Raw genomic sequence first — 11,083 nt, 5'->3', positions numbered from 1 at the left:
ATACATCCTTCACAAAAAAAGACACAAAAAGGGCACAAAGTTTACTCATATACCATATTTATATCAACTTTAATGCAAAAACTGCATTGAATAATTCCTATTCTGTTATATCCCTGTAGTCACTTTTTGTATAAGAATCTTTCATGTTTGTTGATGTGCTTTGTATATATGCTATTGCGTTTTTCTTTGTTAACATATTTGAATGTTTTTATAGTGATTAAGATAACACAATGTTTACTGCTGTATCCATAATTTTGTCATTTGTCTTGTTTGTTATATTCATATTTCGTTGTCAATATCACGAATGTTATACAAGTGAGAGGTTTAGCTAGATGTTAAAACCAGGTCTAATCCACAACCTTCTATATAATAAAATCCCTGTACCAAGTCAGGAGTATGACAATTGTTTCCTGTTCGTTTGATATGTTTGGACTTTTTTATTTGCTAAGAATAGGGGTCCATGCATTCGTTTTCAAATTAAATCAGTTTGAATGATAAAAATCAGTCGAAAAATGCATCTTTTCCCGATATGTCATAGTTTGACGTCGCGAAAATGACATTTTACGTTAGCAACGTCATTACCTCACCTGTAACTGTATCGTATGGTCTTATGAAACTGATACATCTACCTAGTACATAAATTATATAACTATATCATAATCAGTCAGTAAGTGCCACAGATAGTACTGCATGATTTTACTATCTCTTTTCGTTGGTCCCTTTTTGTGCAATTTTTTTTTAACTTTCTTACCCAAAACTTTCCGGAGTGATCCTCTCTGTACCATTGCGTTAAAGATTGTTACAGTCAGTCCGTACAGATTTACAACAGACCCACTTTCGGGAGACTTCAAGTGTCGACTAAGAGGGAGATCAAAGTTACAGTTACTGTCACTAAGATCACCGTTCATACGTGTGTGTCCTCAAAAAGCCAATACAGTTGACGCTTGAAAGATCTTGTAAAGTTAAAGGATTTTATAAATGAGAGGGATATCTATTTTACGGCCTCTATCACTACGATAGCAGTTCTACGTTCAAGATTTTTTTTCATATTTAGTAGATATTCAGAGCAGATGATGTGAATGTAAAATGTATTTACAACGGACGGACGGACGACTGACTCAAAGTGGACATAATATATCAAACGTCCAATCAGCTAAAATATTTTAAGCTTAGTTTGCATTAAAGCAAAATATTATAGTAAGAAATCAATAAAACAAAAGCTTACAGATAAGCTAAGGCTAATTAGAATTACGATGTTTATAATGGCAATGATCTGATCTTTCAAATTAGTAAAGAAAATGTAGCACGTAAACATGGTTAAAGAATTTATGTTTGATCAAAGACAACCTAATATAACATGCAGTGTATTTGTATGTATAGTATGTCAACTATACAACGGTCGTCATATACATGTTGATAGCTTGTGTTATTAAAGATAGGCGATAGGATTGTTTTACTTTAAATCTTTTGTGTTTTACTGTAGTAATAAATATTGAAATATTGGATATGTATGAATTCACGTGATACGAAAACAAATAATTTAGTGTAATTATGTATACTGCCTTTGGACATGAAATAACAGGTATGGTTTTACATTTAAAGTACTTTTTAATGTTGTAAAAAAGTAATAAAAAATGATATCATTTTACATTTAGGAGACCATGCATTCAATAATTGATACTGAGGTAATGTGGTGTCAGAGATTGTTATCAGATAACATATTGATCTTTGTCAAACGGTAAACAACACCTCTTGACAAAGTTCAGTTTTGCTCTCTCAGAAAATCAATGCGAATATCGTATTTCCCAAAATGAAAAGTTTAAAAACGAAAGTGAAAGTAAAAAAGTGACAAAATTTGTTAAATTTTAGAAAATAAAAATCGATTAAAGTGGTTTCATTTAATTTACGAGAAGAATGTCTAGCGTAACAAATATTGTATGATCGTACCTAAAAAGAACACATCAGCATATGACGTAACATACAGCCACTACACTCACTACATGGCCTCGTCTAAGAGAGTGTAAAACATGTTGTATTTTTTACACGCTACCTCTACAGGGGCGGATCCAGCCATTTTTAAAAGGGGGGTTCCCAACCCAGGACAAAAGGGGGGGTCCAAATATATTTCCATTTTCAAATGCATTGATCGGCCAAAAAAGGGGGGTTCCAACCCCCGGAAACAGCCCCCCCCCCCTGAATCCGCCAATGCTCTAATCACGAATTAGGGTCTGAATGAGTATCTTGTTTTTCTGTTTCCATTAATTTTATACCATTTCATTTCTATTCCATATTTATATTGATCATTATTCTCTTTTAATTTAGCAACCAATTTTGTCATATTCTGTATTTTTTTTTCTTAACTATTTTTCTCTATCTTTGTTCACCGCCCCCCCCCCCCTGCCTTTAATCTGTGCATTTTGTCAATTATCCTTATTTATGTGAAACCTCAACCAGACCCACATTGTAAGGTTTTGTCCGAAAATAATGGACTAGTCATTTGCATCCATAAGGAGGGGGAACTAAATGACAAGTATGACTTTAAACTTTCTTTGCATGATTTAATGTCCTTTATGAGTTGGAGATGCAAAATCAGGAGACCCACATCCTACACTTCCCCCTAAAATTAAAAAAGAAATTCTTTAATATGACCAGTTCCTCAGCTCTAATTCCATCAGATATTGTATCATGCACTCTAGGGATTTATATATTTTTTGTAATCAAAAAGACAGCCTCCACTGATGGCAAAACTATTCAAACGGTTAAGAAGTGGAGGCAAGGAAAGTTTGAAAGAAAGACTTCATGAATTGGAAAAGAAACTCCAAACTCAAGAAGAATGGTATTCTAGACTGGAGAGGAAAAATAAAGACTTGTATGAAGAAAATACTATTCTGAAAAGAGATAAGGATGACCTTCTCAGACGGTATGTTGTCTTCTGGTGCTCTTAGAAATAGACTATCTTGAGTGGTTCATCTTGTATAGTATTTAGAAAACAAACCACTTTCCTCCACATTAGCATATGTATAGATATAAGGGAAGGGTTTGCTTTGTAAGGTAATCAAGAGAAACTCTACGACACAAATAATAAAAAAAATATATGTAGTGATCAACAAGTTATCTTCAACAATTGACAGGTGTTGATACAATATGTCATGCCTTAAACGCCCCGACAAAGTTGTGAATAAAGCAACAATAGACTTACAGAGATCTGCCATAAATATCAATTTCCACCAAATAATAGAAAGCTGTGACACAATCAAACACTGACGAACCGACACATGCAAATTTGGAAGAATTTTACTATCTACCGAAACTACTTAGTTTTTTAAGTATAATTTCAAGCGAGGACGGCAAGTCAAAAATTTTTATAAACTGTATATGTATTTCCCTGCAAACAATCATACAATGCAATTTAAGTTACTCATCGAGCTGAAAAAGCAATCGCCTTTATAGTAAAGATTTGTTAGATTTACTTTGCAGGATAAGGGGATTGCAGTGATATACAATATCAATAACAAATGACGGTCTATCTTTTTTCAAAACAGTTGCATTGACATACAATGTCGTTCTTTTAAAAAAAAACAGACCGCACCTCTAGTGTGCAATTTTGGATGTACTTGTATGTAATTAATTTATATGGCTTTCCATTAATTTAGCGTTTTCACTATTAATTATACAGACTAAGCAAGATAGCAGGTGACAATATGACGAAAGGAAATCCAGGTATTGCTGATTTGAGTGACCTAAACAGGCCAACCAAGCTTGGAGAAAAATGGACGTCCCTATACACTGACGAATGGGCTGATGCTTATGAGGAACTACGACACGACGCACAACGAAACCAACCGAAAACTATCGAAAGGCAGCTTCTGGATATTGTTGCGGTATACATTATTGTCCTTTGTACTAAGCTTCTGTTGATTTTGCTTAATTCATAAAATTTTCATCATCTTGTATTCCTTTTAGGGTTGAGGCATAGCTTCGTTGTTGTATGTTGATTTGAAAATTGTTTGCGACTTTCTTTTCACATGTTCAATGTGTTTAACTGGATGACAAATACGTCATCATACAAATTTGATGTCAAATATACAGAAACTCAGTAATCGTATAGCATATATAATATATTATGGTAGTAGCTGGCGTATCATTTCAACCACTCCATAATTTACATCGACTTCCTCAACAAAAAGCAAAAACATTAATCGTTGAAGTTGCTACGACTGTGAAGTACACACATTCATATTTATTATTTTTGTTGTTTTATACATAAAATAGTTATTATCTTCTTTTTCGAAACTGATTTATTTTTCATCTGCAATTATGATAATAAAAATCTTTTCTGAACTAGTTGCTGTCGGTACTTTAATGGCATGCTACTAACTAGATTGGATTATAAAATATAAGGTTTTATTGTCATTAAGTTATTATTGAATTTATTTCAGTTATGCTACAAGAAATGTCATGAGATTGCTGAGGACCAAATACAAAAGGCCAGATTTTCCATGAATGGATTTGAACATTACATCATTGACGACTCTCCAATAGAGAGAAACAGGGTTCGTTACACTATATCGAAATTATAACATATGATGAATTCATGACTTAAATAATATTCTCAACACATTAGTGAGAAACCATATGATTTTAAGGCGGCTATGATCGAAAATTTTGTCCTGCCTTTAATATTTGATATCTGTAATCTCTGTCCTGCCTTTTGAATTTTCACTCTATTCGGTCATGCCAGTTTTTTTAGTTTATCCTGACTTTTTTTCTCTAATTGTCATCCTGTCTCTTTTTACTCAAACTCCTGTCCTGCCTATTTTTTTTCAAATTTCATCCTTTTATACATTTCAGACTATGATATCACCAACATCTACCCGACCAACCAGACTTGGTGAAATGTTCATTGATGAAGTACTTAGTAATTATAAAACAAGAAGGAAGCATGATACAGACTGGATTCAATCCGTCCAAAGGGTAATCGTTTATATTTATGAAAAAATAAAAACCAAACCATGTAATCAAAAGGCTTTAACAAGTCAATTAGAATAACGTGTAAAATAACGCTGTCTGAATTTCGTTCGTACGAAGCGATTTTGTGTAAATTTACCGTCATCAGAAACGACGAAACCAATTCCAAAAGATTCCAGAAATGTACAATTATGTACAAACGATAGGAGATTTTTGGCCAAAAGATAATAGTTATTTAAAGGTCAAATATACGGAAGCGTATAAGCGCCACACATTTTTTTTTAACTTTTCTTCCTGCTTGCGTTGTAACGCAGGGAGAGATCCGTTTGCGCCAAAAATGCGTCCTTTTGCGCCACAACTTTTTTTCTACAATATTACGTTTGCGCCACCTGTTTTAAAATTACATGGTATCATTTGCGCCAAAAATAAAACATACGATTGCGCCAATTAGAAGAAAAATGACTTCCCTCCTTCTTTATTCGGACTTGGAACCGGCAGTTTACACGGCAAATGTTTCCTTTTCTGAAACATACTTTCTTCTTACTGCTGCTACATGGGCACATCCCAATTTAATGTAAGTAGTAGCTTGTAACTTCACTTTATTGTCCAAAAAGACAAAAATTTAAGGATGAAATTCATAAAACAGTTCAGAATAATTCTGTGGAATACTTCTTTTCCATTCCTGATAGATAGAGTTTCAGCCCATACGGATGGTGGGAACACAGCACTGTGTCATCAACATATACCATGTGGCTAAAACATAATCAGCAAAAAGCTTTTTTGACACATCTTGTATTTAATATCCAGCAAAGCAATAAGTTTTCTTCTCTCTGTACAGGTAAATTGGCGCAAATGAGTTCCGAATATTGGCGCAATTGATATATTTGGAAAATAAAATTTTGCGCAAATGATATCTCTGAAAAACAGTAATTGGCGCAAAAGGTCTGCTGCCGTAACGCAAACCTTATAACGCAAACATTTGCAATATATACTTCCAAAGTAAGATCCCGTTTGAGAACTGTGTAAAGTTGGTTAGAGTTAAACAAGTGACCCTTTGACGATAAATGTACAGAATGAAGATGTACATGTTTTATTAATAAAATTATGTTCTCTCCATTAAAATTACTACCCAAGCATCTTGAAAATACTTCACTAAATTGAAATGAAAATTCAATGACTTTCTTTCAAAGAATCTTTATCATATTCTGAGATTTAAAAATAATTCATTTAAAAGCAGAAAGATCATTTTGTCTAATTGACTTGGATGTTTCACAATTATATGACATTATTTTTTATCTTTCATTTTAAATATGCCTATAAAGTATTTGTTTTTATGCTAAATTAGATACTTTTCTGATGCACAAATCAGTCTTAATTTATGTATAATTGAACTCCAAATATTCCCATATTCCTATGCATTTTTAATATAATGATTTGGCCTTGGATGTATGTTTCTTTTTTTTTATCTTCTAGTAAACCACAACCGAAATGAATGACAGACAGACATATACATACAAAACTTAATGAATAATTGAAATCGAGATATTTGCGTTATAACGCAAAGATACATGTAGGAAGAAAAATTAAAAAAAAATGTGTGGCGCTAAAACGATTCCGTACAAATATGTTACCTTAGTTTCTTAATAATGTCTTCATTCATCAACTTAGTATGGTATTTAGCAAGCTAGTTTTAAGACATTTTATTTTTTATTTAAGCTTTTGAAACGGACGAAAATACCAAAGCTAGCTTTACCTTTGCACTACCGACGACAGACTGAAGATATACACCTATTTTGTTTCTATAGATATTGTCTGTATATAATAAATATCTTCAAATGTAACTGCCTGTTTCATTTAATGCATCTTCTTTTCAGAAACTTGTTTTCCATATCTCACAAAAAGGAATACAGCTGCCTAAAGTCCTCGACTTTACAAGAAAATGTGCCGAATTGTGTTGGTTTATGTGCGTCAATGAGCCACCACTTGTGCTGGAGTATGAAAACATTGAAGGGAACCCGATTGATCGTAGCAAATTTAATCTCTATGACAGGAATGGTAGTGTGGCTGAGTATGTTGTTTGGCCTGCTTTACTGTTACATAAACATGGACCAATCTTAGCAAAAGGGGCAGTACAGCCCCTACAATTATATAACAGTCCATCTGTTTATAAACCAACGCCAACGCCACCAGCACATGAAAGCAGAATTCGGGTAATGAGCAAAACACTTCGCGGACCAACCCCAAACTCACACAGAGATCATGATTCTAGAGGTTATTCATCAAGAATTCCGGATAAGCATTATTCATCCATGCGACTAGATAGACTTAGCAAGAGTTCAGGAAATGCTAGAGAACCGCAAAGACAGGGGATCATATATTACAATGAAAAAGCAAATATGATACTTAATGATAGAGTTTCTCCTCACTTCCATGGTCAGCAACCATCAAGTTATAATTTGGCCAATGCAAAGGAAATAACCGTCCACCAGACTCCGAGGTCAAGGGTTTCAAATTTCGATGACCGTCTTTTAATAGGTAGAAATAAAACTTCTATGGTTGTTCAACATGCAACCAAACAAGACTTTGCAAAAGCCGTGTATGGACCTCAAAAGATTTTTGTTGCTAATCAAACTGCAGTGTAATATTAAGACAAACTCCGAAACAGTGGTCACATCATGCTTCCATTCTTTGTAGAGAACGGAAAGTATGATTCGAACGATAACGCTGTATAGGGTTTGGTATTACGAGTGTGAAAATCAAAATTGAAATTGTTTTAAACAATTAAATGTAAAGATGAAAAAAATGATAAAGAATTTATGTTTATATTAAACATTGATAAAATATTCTTCAATTCGGCGGATAAAACTAATAACATTGAGTTATTTTTTATATTACAACACTAGTAGTTAAAACAATGATGTCGTAAAATTGCCCATGAAACAAATATCTCCAAGAGACTCATTGCCACAGATGTAAGGAACCTCCGTTCATTTTACGGTACTCATTATTTTTTTTTTTACTTCTGTTCATTGTTTGGTGTTTTTCCTTTTAGATTTTTTAAATATCTTTTCAAAATGGTTTGAATTGTTTTACATTGTCTTATTGTGCCTTTTATAGCTGACTATGCGGTATGGGCTTTGCTCATTTTTGAAGGCCGTACGGTGACCTATAGTTGTTAATGTCTGTGTCATTTTGGTCTTTTGTGGATAGTTGTCTCATTGGCAATCATACCACATCTTCTTTTTTATATTGGCGTTATGTCTCGTCAAGGATAACAAGTCATATAACTGTTGTCAGGTCATTAAAGTTTGCATATTTTGGCGTTAATATTGATTCACTTATAGGGTCTTTGCATCGGAACTAAAAACATTTATTTTTTTAAAAACAGTTGTTCGCATGACACGGATTATGTTCTTATTATATATATTATGATGGTATGATACTTAACCCCTAACGGGAAGGATTGTGCCTTATATTCATATGATGAAGACATAATCTTTCAATCATTTTAATTGAAATCTGGAGCTGTCATGTCAGTTAACTGCTAGTAATCTGGTGTTATTTATGTATTATTGTCATTTTATTTGTTTTCTTTGGTTACATCTTCTGACATCAGACCCCGACTTCTCTTGAACTGAATTTTAATGTGCGTATTGTTATGCGTTTAATTTTCTACATTGGCTAGAGTTATAGGGGTAGGGATGAGATCTCATAAACATGCTTAACCTCGCCGCATTTTTTGCGCCTGTCCCAAGTCAGGTGCCTTTGTTCGTCTTGTGTGTTTTTTTTTTTTTTTTTTAGTTTCTTGTGTACAATTTGGAGTTTAGTATGGCGTTCATTATCATTTAACTAGTATATATATTTGTTTAGGGGCCAGCTGAAGGACGCCTCCGGGTGCGGGAATTTCTCACTGCATTCAAGACTTGTTGGTGACCTTCTGCTGTTGTCTGTTCTATGGTCGGGTTGTTGTCTCTTTGACAAATTCCCCATTTTCATTCTCAAATTTTTATATATTCTTTATGTTTCATTATATAAAAAAAGATATGTGGTATGAATGCCAATTAGACAACTATTCGTCAAAAGCAAATGACATAGAAGTTAACAACTATGGATCACCGAACGGTCTTTATCAATGAGAAAAAATTCTATCGCATAATAAGCTATAAAAAGCCACAAAAATGACAATTGTAAAACAATGCAATACGGAAAACTAACGCCTTGTTTTTGTACAAAACAAAAAATGAAAAACAAATATGATATACAACAATAAACGCCAACCACTGAAATACAGGTTGCTGACTTGGCATATAGAATGTGGGAGGGTTACACATGGCGCCAAACCCGCTCCTTAATCTGGGGAAGTGATGTAAGAGTACAGTATAAGAACAAACTATAAAATTCAACCGAAAGGGGCTGAACCCGTTAATCAAATAAAAAGCATATACTTCAGACTACCATATCGATTACACACCCAACATCCAATGGATTTAGTATCGAAAAAGCCATGCGATAATGTTACAGAAAGTCATGCAGGAAGCAGTTGGTAACCAAAGTAAAATCACACAGATAAGAAAATTCTTTAAATTTATGAATAAATATATGTTCAATTTACAGTTTTATAATGGAGGACAGTTATACCCTTATTTTCTGTAAGTAAATGATAAACACATGTATTCTGCAAACAGTTGTGGCATGATACGGGTTGTGTTCTTCTTGTGTAATTCAGGATTGCATTCTCATAAGCCCTTAACGGGAGGGAGTGTTGTGGATTTGTATATGATTGAGATAATTAGTTTTGATCCGTTTATAAAAATCTGGAGCTGGTATGTTTACGCGTATCTAATTGTAAGGGCTCAATAGACAAAATTACGGTTAAAATTACGATGGGCTTTCCGCGTTTGTTATAAGTCTTCAACAGGAACAGCCAAACTTCCAGACCAAATTTTTTTATCTGTTGTAAACGTTAGTAAAGGTTTTGAGTTATTGTGGAAACCAAATCCTCGACTCGGTAATTTACTAGTAATACATAACGTTCATTTGAATCCAAAAGGTCGCTTCAGGCAAAGCGAACGAGTTAGGATGTATATATATATGGTGCCAAGGGATATTATCGTTCAAAAACGGAAAATTAACAATAAATCTTATCTCGAGTTTCCCCTGTTAAACTGAAATATCTCAAGTAAGGAAAGGATAGTTATTATAAATCAAAAATTGAAATGGGGAATATGTCAAAAAGACAACAACTTGACCAAAGAACAGAAAACATCCGATGGCCACTAAAGTGTATTCAACACAGCGAGAAAATCCCGCACCCGGTGGCGTGCTTCAGTTGGCCCCTAAACAAAAATATGTATTAGTTCAGTTATAATGGGCGTCATACTAAACTCTGAAATATATAAATAAACTGAAATTAAATATGCCATCTTTCATGACCTGACAACAGTATCGCAACTATAACCTTTCATAATAAGTCTGTTTAAAGGTTTGGTTCGATTTTGGAAGTGAATGCCGACATTTTTGTGCTTTGTAAAGAATCTTACCAATATATCATCCAAATATCTTTTGAATTATTTAATTATTGTCCTCATTGGAATTAAAATAACTTGCCGATATACAGAATATATATTTGATTGATTCTAAGTTTGTTCCCTTTGGTAAATTTGAGCAGAATATGGAATAAAAATCTTTACTAATTAACGAAAAAGTTCATTAAGATAAAGGTAATAAATAGTTGTTGAATTTATTACATCAATTAAGAATTGAATGCTTCTTTTTGTAAATTTATTGGAATGTAAAAGCATTGACCGAAGAAAATTTTGTATGAAGCTCGAACAAATTTGCTACTGGTAAACGCTTTAGCAACCCTGTAAAACTACTTAACATTCAGTTCTTATAATAACAAATTTTGCTAGGATCATAACCACGATTTTTATCAAGTTTTTCTTTTAAACTGCGCAGTATATTGTGAAGGCTCGTGTCATTATGAATGTTATATTTCATTATTTCAGAATGACGCGAGGTTACAATTAGACAACGAATATTATATAACCTATTATGATGAAACATTAATGTAATGTAATAATTGGAATTTTTTGCCCTATAAACGTTTTGTGTT

The 11,083-nt window shown here is 33.3% G+C and overlaps 1 protein-coding gene across 1 annotated transcript in view; it reads left to right on the top strand.

Moving 5' to 3' along the window:
- The first annotated feature begins 1,415 nt into the window (after nt 1-1,415).
- LOC143043031 (uncharacterized) overlaps nt 1,416-11,083 on the top strand; it is a 266,075-nt gene continuing 256,407 nt past the window's right edge. The window contains exons 1-5 of the mRNA XM_076215530.1: nt 1,416-1,582; nt 2,726-2,920; nt 3,677-3,881; nt 4,440-4,553; nt 4,852-4,974. Of these exons, the coding sequence (XP_076071645.1) occupies nt 2,739-2,920; nt 3,677-3,881; nt 4,440-4,553; nt 4,852-4,974 (624 nt within the window). The 5' untranslated portion in view covers nt 1,416-1,582; nt 2,726-2,738. The remainder of the gene's footprint in view (nt 1,583-2,725; nt 2,921-3,676; nt 3,882-4,439; nt 4,554-4,851; nt 4,975-11,083) is intronic.

This window comes from Mytilus galloprovincialis, chromosome 8 (genome assembly GCF_965363235.1).
Source record: "Mytilus galloprovincialis chromosome 8, xbMytGall1.hap1.1, whole genome shotgun sequence".
NCBI classification, from domain to species: domain Eukaryota; kingdom Metazoa; phylum Mollusca; class Bivalvia; order Mytilida; family Mytilidae; genus Mytilus; species Mytilus galloprovincialis.
This window is presented reverse-complemented; position numbering and strand designations above follow the sequence as displayed.